Source organism: Staurois parvus, unplaced genomic scaffold (genome assembly GCF_062004578.1).
Source record: "Staurois parvus isolate SC_StPar_1 unplaced genomic scaffold, SC_StPar_1.0 ptg000267l, whole genome shotgun sequence".
Lineage (NCBI taxonomy): Eukaryota > Metazoa > Chordata > Amphibia > Anura > Ranidae > Staurois > Staurois parvus.
The window spans coordinates 2,139,738-2,155,093 of NW_028318063.1; the positions used below are offsets into that span (position 1 = coordinate 2,139,738).

Below are 15,356 nucleotides of genomic sequence, written 5' to 3' on the forward strand. Positions count from 1 at the left end.
AATAGTTCAATGCCTTGGACGAGGTATGAAAACATTAGATATTTCATGAAAACTTAAGCGTGATCATCGCACTATTAAGAGATTTGTGCCTAATTCAGAGCACAGACGGGTTCGTGCAGATAAAGGCACATTGAGGAAGAGGTTTGCCAGATCCATGCATCGGATCAAGAGAGCAGCTGCTAAAATACCATTACATAGCAGCAAACAGATATTTGAAGCTGCTGGTGCCTCTGGAGTCCCACGTACATCAAGGTGTAGAGTCTTCCAGAGTCTTGCAACTGTGCATAAACCTTCTATTCGGCCACCACTAACCAATGCTCACAAGCAGAAACGGCTGCATTGGGCAGAAAAATACATGAAGACTAATTTTCAAACAGTCCTGTTCACTGATGAGTGCCATGCAACCCTGGATGGTCCAGATGGATGGAGTACTGGATGGCTGGTGGACGGTCACCCTGTTCCAACAAGGCTGCGACGTGAGCAAGGCGGTGGTGGAGTCATGTGTTTGGGCCGGAATCATGGGAACAGAGCTGGTCGGCCCCTTTAGGGTCCCCGAAGGTGTAAAAATGACCTCTGCAAAGTATGTGGAGTTTATGACTGACCACTTTCTTTCCTGGTACAGAAGGAAGAACTTTGCTTTCCGTAATAAAATCATCTTCATGCATGACAATGCACCATCTCATGCTGCAAAGAATACCTCTGCATCAATGGTTGCTATGGGGATAAAAGGAGAGAAAGTCATGGTGAGGCCTCCATCCTCCCCTGACCTCAATCCTATTGAGAACCTTTGGAGCATCCTCAAGCAAAAGATCTATGAGGTTGGGAGGCAGTTTACATCCAAACAGCAGCTCTGGGAGGCTATTCTGACATCTTGCAAACAAATTCAAGCAGAAACTGTCCAAAAACTCATAAGTTCAATGGATGCAAGACTTGTGAAGCTGCTATCAAATAAGGGGTCCTATGTTAAAATGTAACGTGGCCTGTTAAAATGTTTAAAAAATTAAAATGTTGTTAAAAGTTTGATTGAAATAGCATTGATTTCAGTAAATATGCTGCAAACACAACAAATGACAATTTTCAGTTCTTTTCAACCTATAAAGTGTTTTGAAACTTACTCTGCGTAATAATTTGGAACAGTGCATTGTAAGTTTATGTTTAAAAAAAATACTGTTATCATTAGGAGGTTTGTTCAATAACATTTGAATTGTACTCTTAATAGTTGATAACATGAGAATTATGCTGACTGTTATTTACATCAGTTATTTAGGTAAATGAGAAAAATATCATTTGCATAGTAATTTGGAACAGGGTATAGGTAAATGTCCCTTTCTGAAAGTAGCGACCTATGCTGACAATCTACTTTTTTTTTTTTATAATCAACCCATTGATGACCCTTCAAAACTTCCTGGCAGAGATGGGGAAATTTAGCACCTTATACGATTTTGTTTTTATAAACCTTATGAAATCTGAAGCCTTGAATGCTTCCCTTCCAGAGGCTATGGTATGTCTTCTTAGGACTGATTTCCAATTTAAATGATCAGATACTTAGGCATCAATCTTCCTAAAGATTTCACGCTTAAATTTCTTTCTCTTCTTAAAAAGATTAAGCAAGACCTGCATACAGTAGGTGGCATGCGGGTACTTTTTCCTAGTTTGGTAGATATAATGTATTAATGAATGTCAAGCCTTGAATATTATACCTTTTACAAGCTATTCCAGTTCATATACCCTCGTTTTTGTTTTGTTTTTTAAGCAGGACCCAAGCCTTTGAAATTTGGTGGAGCAAAAATTTTGCCAAGTCCACTATTTCATGTTGGGTAATAGATGGCTTGACTTGGAGTCAATGGTAATGTCAGGGCAGGGCTGTGGAACGGACAGGTAGGCCTAGTGGCAGGGTAACGCACTGGCTGACAACAACCATCACCAACAGACTGAAGTCCCTCAGGGCGCGGAGTCTAAGTCCCAGGCTGCCCTTCACCAGGGCCCCTGATGGTGGGGATGGACTTGACGCAACCAGGGACCAGGTCGCGGCCCCCGAGACACCCCAGCTGCGGTAATGGCCGCCGCCAATGGCGTGTAGCTGGTGAGAATGACAATAGCGTAGTCAGACAAGCCGGGTCAATAACAACGGGACAAAACAGTACAGAACAGTAGACAGAGAATCACAGGTCACGGGCCGGGTTCAGCAACGGAAGGTCAGATCAAAGGGAAACACAGAGAATGGTCTTAGTTACAAGCCGAGTCAGAATACCAGAAGAGTCACGAGCGTATACACAGAGCTGTAGCAAGACAAAGACACAAGACACAAGTGCAAAGAGCATGTGCAGATCCCAGGCTTATATGTACTCAGCCACACCCCTCTGGGGGATGGACCTCAGAGACCTGAAGGCATAAAAGATTCCCATCATGCTCAGCAGAAATCCAAGATGGATGCTAGCACATGGAGTAACATAACCTCTGGGAAAAGGTAGGACCTTGACAGTTATCGCATCCTGATCTATCAACTCTTACATTTTGAACTAAAATGTAATTGCTGCACTACCTCTCTTCATTCCCTTTAGCATCAACGTATGTACATACTTTTACTGCACTTGAAAAGCTTTGTGACTCTTCAGAACCTCTTATAAATGCAATTCTATTGACTTACAGCATATTTTTTTGCCTGAGACAGGTTATAGACCACCATATTATAGACCACAGGTTATAGACCACCATATGGGCTATTGTGGGCCAGTACGAGGCCAATTTTACTGACGGCGTTCCAAAAAGAAAGCAGAAGACCGGCGCAGCCAGCCGGAGAGCCCTGCCCCCATCCACCGCACATAGGTAGAGTTACGGCATGTTAGCTGCAGCTAAGCCATGCCAAGTGCCCGGCGCGTACTGTTCCCGCCCTTCTATCCCCCGGCGGCAGGCGCCCTGTAGCCTCCACCACGTGACCAGGTGCGGCCAGCCCGTCCATAGTACTGACAGAACACTGACCATAAGCGTGGAGGATGTATCAGGCAAGGAATTGTTCCTGCATTTTTACTTGTCACATTTCCTGTTAGGGCAAAGAAAACAGGAGAGGGTCCACCTGCAGTTTGCCCATGGTGGAGCATTCCATACAAAGGCTTCTGGCTGTTTCTTATGTCCTGATGTGATGTGCATACATGCTGTTTACCAGTAGTTTTCTGATGAGTTTACATCTGACAGAGGTGGTGGATTTCTTCACTGGATCATTTTGCAGTGTTATCCTTCACCGTGATTGCTGTGCCTTTTATCCTATGTCAGCACTACACTTGACTGTTTCACAATAATTATTTAATTTATTTACTTAGCGCTGCTGTGATGGGAGTCACTTTGGGTGGGGGGCCCATGGAACACAGCCCCCTTTAGAGAGGTGGGGAGACCCCTGTCTCAGCTCCCCATATCCCTCTTATGTGTAAGTCACCCTGTGCCTGTTAGGGGTACAGGGTGGAATGTCCCGCTATTGTATAGACATGTATAGGTGGGGGTTGTTCATTGTTTAATGCCATGTGGTTGTCCCATTGTTCTATTGTGTGTTTTGCTTGGGAGCAAACTATTATGGGATGTATGTGTTTGTGTATTGGCCTGGTGGGGGGTGTCTGCTGTGTGTCTCCTGTTACTAAATGTATTGCCCTGCCCTATGTCCACATGCAGGGAGGTGGGTTGTTCCCTTGAATGTTTATATCTTGTGTCTGTGTTAAAATAAAGCAGGCTAGCTCCTGAAGTCCTTCAAGTCTGGTGCTGTCTCGTCTTGTATGGCCAGCAGTGGTGTCCATGGATCTGTGTTCGGACAGGGAAGCGGGAGTCTAACCGAAATACCCTAGTGCAGTCGGGGTCCGGTTCCGTTACAGCTGCACTTTATATAATATTTTATAATGAGTTGTTACCTTTACCTTTGTACTAGCTGCTTCAAATTTATTTACAGCTCTCACCTATACACAACATTCTTTATTTACTATTAAGAGAAGTTGCTTAGGATTAGGTTCTGTACCACTAAATGAGAATGAACACATGAATCAGCAATAAACAGTGCATAAAAATGTTAACTGCAATGTGAATATTAACACTACAACTGAACTTGGAGTGCACTGTATTTAAATGGCTATGGTATGGTGTAGCATCCACTGAGTGGTAACTCCTAAATAAAGAAAGGGGCAAAAGTCTCTGGGTAGCAACTGTAAGGGAAGTCTTTAGTTCTGACTTTTCAGCCGGCTAGCTTTGGGGCCCAGTAACACTGTAGGCATGCTTGAGGACAGTCATTAAGCCCTGCAGGCAGCAGTAGAGGTTTGATGTAGCTGTATAGTCAGTTCCTAAGGGCTCAGTCACTAATGGTAGTAACAGTAGCAGTGATCACTATAGATAGGTGTCTGTTCAACTCTGGGTTACCTGAAGTGACTCCAGTCTGTAGCATAGCAAAGTCTATATCCTTGCAGTGGCTCTGTCCCCCTGCACTCAGCTCTGTACTCTCTGGTTTCCCCACACAGCAATGGCTTTCCAGCAGCTCGGTCTCTCTCTCTCTCTTTGTCCCTCGCTCAGTCTCTCTCCCTCTGGGATGGTTGCCAAAGCACAGTCCTCTCACTATTTCTCCTATGTCTCCTCTCCCAAATGTTTGCCTGGCAAATGCCTGCTTTTTCCTCCCTCTAAGTACGGCTCTGTGGTAGTTGTAGTTCAGAGCCCATAGCCTTATTGGGTAGCTCTCCTGAGGGGACTACATGTCCCAGTGTCCTTTGCCTGCTTGCATCATCAGAGGGAAGGGAGAAGGAGCTGCTGCACTTCAGTCCTCTCCCTTTTCATGGGTCTAGCCATTGCTGATGGGAGGAAAGGGGGAGAGGCGAGCGGGGGATTTCACACAGAGCCTGCAGCTGCACCTCTCCCCTGTCACAGCACAGCTGTGCTGCCATGCTACCTGAAGGGGATGCAAGTGGATGGAAACACATAGAGTCGGTGGGCAGTACTCCGATAGACCATGTTAAAGTGATGCATTTCTTAGATACATGATTAAGTTTATTGGAGTGCTTTTTATTTTAGAAATATTTCTCTAAGCTTGCTTTTGTTTATTATTTTGTAAAGTAGATGCATTGTTTTATGGCTATATACCCAGGAAGTATGAAATTCAAGAGTCATTCAGCCTTTATGTAAGATGAAGCATAGACAATGGAAGCACACATAAAATTTATGACATCCTAGATTTGCTGAACTATGATATTAAATATTTTGACAACACAAGCATTTCAGCTTTCTGCATCCAATATTGCATTTACAATGTCCATATGGACAAAAACAAAAGGTCTGCAAAGTAAGCCATCTTAAAAAGCTGTGTTTTTGTGTCAAATATATTTTTCTTTGTGCATTTTACTTGAAGAAAATGCCTTGCAGCTTACTTCAAATAGAATCTAAATAAAACAATGCACACTGTGTGGCATTCAGTGACTAGCAAGGCTTACACATCTAGTCAGTTTCATCTAGTTCTTTAAGCCGGTGTGCCTAATGCCTGACACCAAAATGCCAATCTTGTCTCATTTACATTTTCTTCTGTATTATTGGAATATTTGCATAACTACTTCAAACCCTCTTAAAGAATGTCTGGAGAAAATAGGCTTTAATTTTCAAGTGACTTTAGCTGTTACTAGTTTGTATGAAAGTATATGTGAATATGTTATTGGCATTGTACGTCTGTACTGCTCTAGCCATTTATTTTTGTATTTGAACCCCTATGACAATTTTATAATATACCTGGTTATCCTTCTAGATACATTCACTTCTGTTGAAAAGGGGAAAACACTTGCTCACAAGCGTGAGCAGCTACCATGACTCAATGATGGTGATCAGAAGAGAGAAAGTAATACAAGAAGTCATTGACAGTGAAGCTGTTAGGGAGAGGAAGCAGCAGGGATTATTAACAGTAGAGCAGAATGAAAGAAGACACGGTATACATCAGTTAGCTGAGCAAGATCGGAGATTGGAGGTCAGGATCAAGAATGGCAGTGCAGTAAGGGATAAGAAGCAGTGGGAGTCCGTGACTGGGGAGTAAGATGAGAAAGAGAAAAGCAGAAAGTGGAAAGAAGCAGTGCTGACAGGGGAAAAGGCAGGTGTGATTGTGGAAGAGGAGAATAGGAAAGGAAAAAGAGATCATTAATGGCATAGAGGGATAGCAGAGATAGTTAATGATAATACAGTAGGACTGGGGATTACAGAATATATGAGGAGTTGATTCTGTGAAAAGCGAGTGATATTATACACCTTGTTACTCTAGTTAGTGTCTTGGGATGTCAGTGCAAGATCATGTGTGAAAGACCTCCTGCGCTCCTTACTAAGTCCCTATATACTAATCACGGAGGTAAAGCTGCCAACATCCAGTCATATACCTAATGACAAATGTGAAATAACAAAGAAAATAATGTGGCGCTAATACCCTATAAACCCCACCAAAAAATGACAAATAATAAATAAATATCAATATGCACATAAGTAATATCAGAAATTATAAAGATGTCTAAAGGTGTAAAGATGCCAATATATAAATATAAATAAATCAATATGCAATAATAAACAAAACAACATATATAAACAGTGATGCACATAAGTGTCTATATCACTCACACAATACACGTGCGACAAAGTGCCACCTAACAGGTCCAAAATGGGACCAACAAATAACAGTAGTGCCCCAAATGATCCTAAACAGATCTAATAGTGATAAACAAACAACAAACAGGAAGTCCAAAATCGGACTAAACCCCAAAAATTGTGCTCCAACCTCCCAATGGAAAAAACAGAAGTGCTCCAGGCACAGTAAACACATAAATAACAACCACTGTGTCGCTAATAAACACAGTACATTCAACCATGCATAAAATAATGTGCTTAATTGTAAACGTAAAACAAATTACAAAATATTTTATACAAAAAAGTCCCGTGAGGTGAAAAAACACCTAATTGCAATAAGCAATACAGTCCTCAAAGTTTTAACCCAAAGGTGATGACAGGTGTACGAAAATATCCAAAAGTGGCTGAAATGCCTGTTCACCTCCCTGTTTCGACCCACAAAGGGCCAAAACGCTTTTAGGATCACTAAACCTGGATCCTTCATGCTCGGGACTCCTCCAAAGCTCTCCACACTGATCTCCCCTCAAGTATAGGCTCATAAGGTAGCAGATCTCCTCTCCAGGCAATTAAGCAGTAAGTGGCCACTCATTTCCTCAGAAAATACAAGTGAATACTTCCATAGTGTAATACTGTTTATTCACTACTGAGTATAGCACCAAAATAGTGTATAATGCACTCACATTTTACACCATCTTTCCCATTGCATTGGGTAAATTCAAACCTCAGATCAGATGTAGTTGCATGGGTATCCTGGGTGTCTCAAATGACATCCGACCGGAAGTGCGTCACCGCCAACGTGTATCGTCACGCTAACCACGTGACTTCATCAGGGTGAGCGGGCATTTCAGCCATTTTGGATATTTTCGCACGCCTGTCATCACCTTTGGGTTAGAACTTTGAAGACTGTACTGCTTTTTGCAAGTAGGTGTTTTTTCACCTTACGGGACTTTTTTTGTATAAAATATTTTGTAATTTGTTTTACGTTTGATTGAGTCAGGGAGACATCAGAGATGGAGAGACTTGTCAGATAACAATACAAAGTATGGTGATCTTGGAGCAGACAATGCAATGTATGGGGGATGTGGATGGGACTGGTATCAGAACTGACCTGACAATGGTTGTTTGTATGAATCTGGATCGTGATAGGATCAGGATGGCCGTGGGGAAGATGCTGTGGTTGCCTGCAATTGCAGTGGGCAACTCCTGGATGCATGCCCGGCACCAGTGATGTCACTGGATCTGCCTGCATAGGAATGTCCACAGGGAAGATGCTGTGGGTGCAGGCAATTGCAGTGGGCAGCCCGGCAACATGCCTGGATGGATGGATGGCCGGCCGCCCGCCCAGCACTAGTGATGTCATTGCCCCCTGTCCCCTCCAAATCTTGCACGGTCAGTTAGTCTCACCTGTGGAGAGGATTCAGTGCAGGCTCAGCCGTGCTGCCTGGAGAGTTGAGCTATCACTTCTAAATGCAGAAGCTGGGCACTGAGAAGAAAACGGGTCTAGCGCTGGAGGTAGCAAAACCTGTGGGAGGGCCTCCGGAGGGTGACACCACTCTGGCAGGTGTCACCTGGGTGTGGACTACACCCTCATAGCTACACCACTGGTAACCTTTATGCTCTTGGCTGAGTGTGCACATATATTGTGCACACTCAGCTAATGCCTCTCAATCTGTGACTACATCTGTAACCTTTCTCTAAAAAAAATACCAAGTATGATGGTGATCAGCTTGTTTGTTTATAATAGAAATAGAAGTATAATTTTGGTGTTTAACTGTAAAATGACCATAACATATTTCTTTATTGTTTGCTGCAGGACACAGGGACACACTGACTTTGCTTAGTTGAAATTGATTGTAAACCCTCACCTTGTAACACAACCCATTTAGTTTAAAATAGAAGTGAAGGGCAAAACATTTGTGTATAGATATAAAAACATTATACATTTCCTTTTTATAGAAGTAATCACATGCCCTCTGTTTTCAACTGCATAAGAGTTGAATGGCTGGGAGGGGGAGAAACAGCAGTACACTGATGAATGGCTGTGCAGGGGAGCATGTCAGGACAAGTCTGATCATTGAAGGAGAGCAGACCGAGTTCCCAGCATAACTGGAGAACTGACTACTGTGTGCTCCCTTGCCTAGTGTGGTCAGTTTTTGATAGGAAAACAGAGGGACTGGCATCAACACCAGGGATTTCACACAAAGGAAGCAATACAAAGAGAACAGGATACTTTTTCATACATTTTCATCAGGAATATGAAATGTTGGGTTTACATATTCTTCAAGGCTGCATTTACGCGTTTCCGTTTTAGGCATTTGCAGAAGATGCATGAAGACACACATTGACATAATCTTTGTATTGCACATCCACATGCTTAAATATGTGTGTTGAACATAGGTGAGAATGCAGCCTTAAAACAATATTACCCCAAAGCCAAACTTTATTGTATTTCAGCTCATGAATTCTTAGATGATATGGTTTCATTCATTTTATTTTTTTTAGACTTTTCTTCCTCTTTCACCTGGTGATTTGTCCAGTAAGTCTGTTTTTCAACTTCCTCTAACAGGACTAAGCTGTCCAAAAAAAAGTTGCAGTTATAGAGACATACCATTTAACACTGACATCAGTGGTTACAATGGTCTGCTTTTATTCATTTATGTTTATTTATTTACTTTAAAAAAAAACTGTTGCTGTAACTTTCTAAAAATTGTCATCTGGAGTTTTCTTTGCTCCTCCATCCAGAGTAGTTATAGAGTGCATGTTACTGACCAAATCACCAGCGGAAAATAAAGGAAAAAAAGTAAAATTTCAGTTACAGGTGGTTCTGCGTGACAGTTTTTTTTTTCTTATCCAATTTGTGTCCAAACCCACCCTTGGGGCATTCTTAACCATAAAGAAAACCAGTTGGACCAAGCTTGTAATGATCTTACCACCAGAATCTTATAATTAATTGTTGGGTGAATTGACTATCCAGTATCTGGCAAATACTGAAATATTAGTTTTAGGGGAACCAATAGTTGATATTTTTTCATATTTTAAACTTGATTGGTGAGCAAAGCACTGTATACAGCAGTTTCTCACCTTTGGTAACGTGTATATTGAATGCTAAACTTCAAAGGGAAATTATTATAATGATTTTAGGTCAATTTGTTTTACATTTATAAAGTTTTGTTTCTTTTTTCAATTATTATATGAAATCTTAGTTTATAAATCAAATCCTTTAATGCAGGGCTTATTCATGACACTGGTATCACAGGGCTTTCTATAAAGAGAGCGCAGCCATAGCAGTTTAGCTTCATCCTTTCTCCTTCAAGAGAGAGAGAGAGAGACCAGGGTGCCAGGAGATCCCCTATCTGGAGGCCAGGAGTGGCCACATGCAGCAAGGTATTGTAAGGCTGGGTGATCCAGAGAGCTGGGTCTCTGAGGGACCAGTGCTGCTGACAAGGGTGGCAGGTGGCTCTACATTTATTCTGTTGACTGTTTTTGCTGTTGAAACTCCCCTGCGTAGGCAACCAGATTCTTGTGAACTTTTCGTTTTGCTTTTTTCTTAAAAGTGGACTGTCAGGCCCTTAGCCACAGATGGAGTTTTATTTATTTCAGGTACTTATATAGCGCCGTCAATTTACGCAGTGCTTTACACATATATATATTGTACATTCACGTCAGTCACATCAGTCCCTAACCCTCAAGGAGCGTACAATCTAAGGTCCCTAACTTACATTTTATACATACACATACTAGGGCCAATTTAGACAGGATCTTTGGAGTGTGGGAGGAACCCAGAGGAAAGCTCACGCAGGCACAGGGAGAACATGCAAACTCCAGGCAGGAGGTACCATGGCTGGGATTCGAACCAATGACTCTACTACTGCCAGGCGGAAGTGCTAACCATTTAGCTACTGTGCTGCCCATGGAATGATGCAAGCTCATTATAAAAGCTCACCATCACTGAGCTTAATCATCCCATAATCACACTACTCACTTGTGCAAATGTTTAAATTATATTTTATTACTAAACATTCATGTCATGAAAGATTCTACAGAAATGTTGTAATAAGTATTGCACCAAAGGAGCACTGCAATATTTTGCTATATCAGTCTGTAATCAAAGTCAAAGTTTAAAATTATCCATTTTACAAATTTAGATTCCAGATTCCATCATCTCTCGTGGAGTGCAAGTACTTCCACGAGACACTGCATCACTCAGCACCACACCTTCTGAATCACCACGAGCGCAGGCTACGTCAAGACTTTCCACTGCATCCTGTCCAACACCAAAAGTAAGTCACCTCCAATTTATACTAAGGTTCTGTTTATTTTGTTCAGATGTGTAAATAGCCAGCTTAATAAGAGATTATTTTAAAATTATAGTGTGCATGTGTGTATTGACTAAAAATTTGCAAACTGCTGAGCAAGCACTAACTTAATGTGTATTATAATGGAATTCCCAATTAATCCTTTGTTTAGGTTACATAATTTATTAAGTAATCCATGCATATGAATTATTCTGATCTGCAGATACTTCATTTTGAAGTTCTGTTGCTAAGCCTGTATTGCAGTGGTCACTGTTCAGAACTGATGCTTCTAGTTAAAAGGTCAGCCCACCCAAAAGTGGTATTTCAGTTATAGGATCTGGCCTGAGCTTCCTGCTGGCTTCTTGTATCTCTATCTTGAGACTAGCAGTAAGGTCCCCCCACCATAGTTTCTGTTTTTATTTTCAGACACTATGGTGTCTCACTACTGAGATCATTCCTACTCCCTCTTTTGCATTCTGTACAGTATAAAATCATTTTAATATTAAACAGGGGCAATGAAACCCTCTTGTAATTCTCCAGAATCTATCAAATGCTGCAACATTTGGTTTTGGTGGACTGCTCTTCCAAGTGTGTATCTGGGCAAAAGCAAAATATATGTACATACTGTGTGTGTATGTATGTATGTATATGTGTGTGTGTGTGTGTGTGTGTGTGTGTATATATATATATCTATCTCACATCACCGCAACACATGCTTTGTTCCCAAAGTTTTATACCTTTTAATTGCTGCTAGTACTCAAAATGCCAGATGAATCTGCCAGAAATCCAGTTGGCTCGTTAACTTCCTGTGCACTCTGCCCCAACTTTTTCTCCCCAGACTTACACAGGATAATGAAACGTACACAAGGAACAGCAAGTGTGGTGATTATTAATTGTAAATAGAATGGATTCCTTAAATCAGGTTATTACCTTCTAGTTTGTTCTTACCATGTCATTCATTAACTATAATAATCCGAAAGAGGAACAAACTTACTCTGGTTGCAGGATTTCCACACATTTGAGAGTTCGTGTTTGCTCAGAATACTCTAATTCTACTGCTATACTTCTTTTTCTTGTTAGCCATCATAGCTTTTTTGTGTCAGTGAGTGTGATGTGAATTGCCAACCATGCTTCTGCTTCTTTTAATTACATCCTGACAATAGCAGTGTATGGCCTATTATAGAAAGTTTTAATGCCTACCACTGGGGCTGGATTATTGTGATGTGTTTTGGTGTTTTAACTTCACACCTATTCCTTCAATTAGCTGGATTTTGCAGGTGGGTTTTTAGTTGCAACCTATCACAAGTGCAATTTATATAATAACCATTTTCACATTTTATTTTAAGGACATATGTATAGTTCAAATAAGTCTAGCAGCATTATTAACCATATTTGTAAACTGCTGGCTAAAGCCTAATATGAGTTTTGTTTTGTCTCAGTTTTGAAGTGAAGCCTCTACTCCTTCTTTGTATAAATGCCAAATCCCCCCCAAAAAAACACTACAATTTTAGAGGGTTTTTTAAAATACAAATTGCAGAAAAGAAAATCGATCAACAACCAATCATTAGAAGCTGACAGCTGAAATCCGGGTGTTGTAAACAGCACCGTTACATTTCTTTTTGTAGTTTTCATACATAAGTTTAGTTGTTAGTGGGTGCAAAAGAGCACACAGAAACCACTGGACTGCAGCAGCAAGATCTAGCAATCATCGGCTATTGCATGTTGACTATATCAGGCCAGTTCTGCACTTACAAAATTTACTTTGATGATTTACACCTATCTGGGATGTATTGCTATGAATTTTTGGAAATACAACATTTACAATGTTAGCAGATTTAAAATTTTACAGATTATTCATGTTACCTTGTCCACATAAATAAGATGATCTACAATATGTTTGCCATTGAATAATATAATATATTTGGATGTAGATTCTATCTTGTTTTCCCATCATCTGTTGAAGCTTATAGGGTACTCAGAAAAACAAAGCTGTCCTAGCATGTATGTGCTACCAACCAGAATTGATCGGCATTTTTCCCTTCAAGCTATGTGAGGCCTTGTTTGGATCAGACTGATTACCCTCTGGGAAGCCGTGATCTAATTTTTTTTGTTTGCTTTAAAAATAATCCAGTTTTTTTACTGATGAATTAGACAGTATATACTTCTAAATATAGAAGTGATTGACCTTGAGCTATTTATTTTGCCTTCAATCCTTTTTTTTCAGTATATGGATAGCATGTAAAGCAATTCATCATTTTAAATGGAATATTTTCATAGCAACTCTAATACTTTTAAACTCATGACAGGTGGAAAGTGAAGACTGTTATAATTACTAATTCTTACAAATTGGCCCATTTTAGTTCCCTGCTTTACAGTGGCAGATTTATCAGAAATTATGTTGAGCTTTAAATTGTAAGCTTACATTCTCAAGCATGAAAAAGGTGGCTTGGTCAATAGTGGCATAAGGACTCACTTAAGCTGAGCTTTGCACCAGCATACCTAGGCTACCCCACTATCCAGGTTTATTAGCTGTTTACTAGATGACCAGGGGAAAACTTTAAGTGCCCTGACATCACTGACTTTTTTCCACGAGCAAAACCCAGAAACAGTCAGTGTCGAGAAACCAGCGGTGACGCCATGTCACAGTCCCAGTAAAGTGTCAGCGCATGAGACATCTATCCTGCAGGCAGAAGTGATGACTTTTAGCCTCCTACCTGTTCTTTGCTTACTGGAGACCTGGTTGAGAATGCTCCTGAACTGACAGTCCACTGCTCTTCACTGTCAGAACAAGAAATGCATTCTCAGTCTTGGGAACCATTTGCAGCTGTGCTACTTTTTATCACTTAGATGAGGACCCTGCTGGACAGAAAGTTGAGCCTGGAAGAGTTAACCAGCCATATCACATCGGCACTGAAGCAAGACATTGCTGAGGTTCAGCAGTCAGTTTTTCAGCTAGAGCAGAGACTTCAATCTTGGGAAACGAAGAGAAATACTTTGCATGCAAAAATCTGGAATTAGGTCAAGCTTCCAGAGATTATCAGTTAGCACGCCTCCAACTTTTTCCTGATAAATTGGAGAATAAAAGTAGGAGAAACAACATTAAAATCAGGGGTATCCCTAAGTCTACAGAAGTTGAAGATTTAAGGCCAACAGTGGTGGGCATCCTGAATATCCTGCTAGGGAAACGGCCTACTGCAGAGATTGAACACTATCAAATAAAGAGTTGTCTCAAATAGAACCTCTGATCCGAGCTATCCTAGGGATGTTCTCTGCAGAGTGCACTTTTTACCATCACAGACTCCATCCACGTAAAACCGGGGTGAAATTTTTGGGCCTTTTAACTTTGATGGCGCCAACATTGCGATCCTCTCAGACCTTTCCTGCCTGGCGCTGGGAAGCTGAACATGAAAAGGATGCTTAAACTTCTCCTCACAAACATCCATGAAGTCAACACTACTTACTGATGGGTGCATCCCTTTCATCTTCAGGTTACAAAGGAAGAGAAAATTCCATTTGTATTCACGGAAGAGGCTGAGCTTTATGTCAGGGCACTTATCCTGGTTATAAAACCTGTGCTTATGCCTGACTGGCTCACAGCAGGCCCAACTCCAACTCTGCTCCCTAGACCAAATCGACTGTGATGTACATTTACCAGGCTCCCTCCACCTTTCCTGCTTTTACTGGGTGTCTTACGGACTGGGAGACAAACTAGGGGTCTTTTGTTGCTTTCTGCAAGCAGATAACCTGTCTTTTCTTTATTTTCATATGCACATTGGATTTATTTGCAGTTTAGGATAGACGTGATCCTATCACTCCGCTACTACTAACGATTATCTTCCTTCCACTGCATCGCTTTTCCGGGATGTTTCTGTCCCCAGAGGAAAGATTGCAATTTGATCCTGGCCACCCTCTTAATGACTTTCATGCTTATAAGATACTATGGCCTGTGCATGGAGGAGGAAGCAGCTTGCTGAGTGCGCTCCTGCTGAGACCCAGGGGTCCCCTATGGGTCAGAGGGGACGCAGTGCATCCGAACACCCGCCGGGGCTGGGTCTCTCGACTCCCCACCATGGCATCCCGGAGTTCTTCATGCCAAATGGTAGCGCCTGTTCCTCCTGCTCTGCTTCTAAGACGGTGGCCGCCCACACACGCGACCCTGCTCCAGCTCATTCCCCGTCCCTTTCCCCCATCCCAAGCCCCATGCAGCCAGCTGAGGGCAATGGGGAAGGGTCCCCCCGTGTCACCTCCATCCTCACCCAGTGACAGCCAGGGACATGAGGAATGGGACCTCAGGGATTATCTCCAGGGCATGCCCACCCATACAGAAATGGAGGCCTATGTGAAGCATCTGGAGCAGGGATATCGCACAGAACTCCACTCTCTCAAAACTGAGCTTCAGGTGGCACACTCAAAATCTGCTCAGCTGGAGCAGACCTGTCATCAGTTCTC

The 15,356-nt window shown here is 41.8% G+C and overlaps 1 protein-coding gene across 30 annotated transcripts in view; it reads left to right on the forward strand.

Moving 5' to 3' along the window:
• GPHN (gephyrin) overlaps positions 1–15,356 on the forward strand; it is a 591,738-nt gene that overhangs the window by 377,113 nt on the left and 199,269 nt on the right. For all 30 annotated transcript variants that reach the window (XM_089681455.1, XM_089681470.1, XM_089681459.1 and 27 more), the window contains one exon: positions 10,758–10,892. In XM_089681455.1, the coding sequence (XP_089537581.1) occupies positions 10,758–10,892 (135 nt within the window). The remainder of the gene's footprint in view (positions 1–10,757; positions 10,893–15,356) is intronic.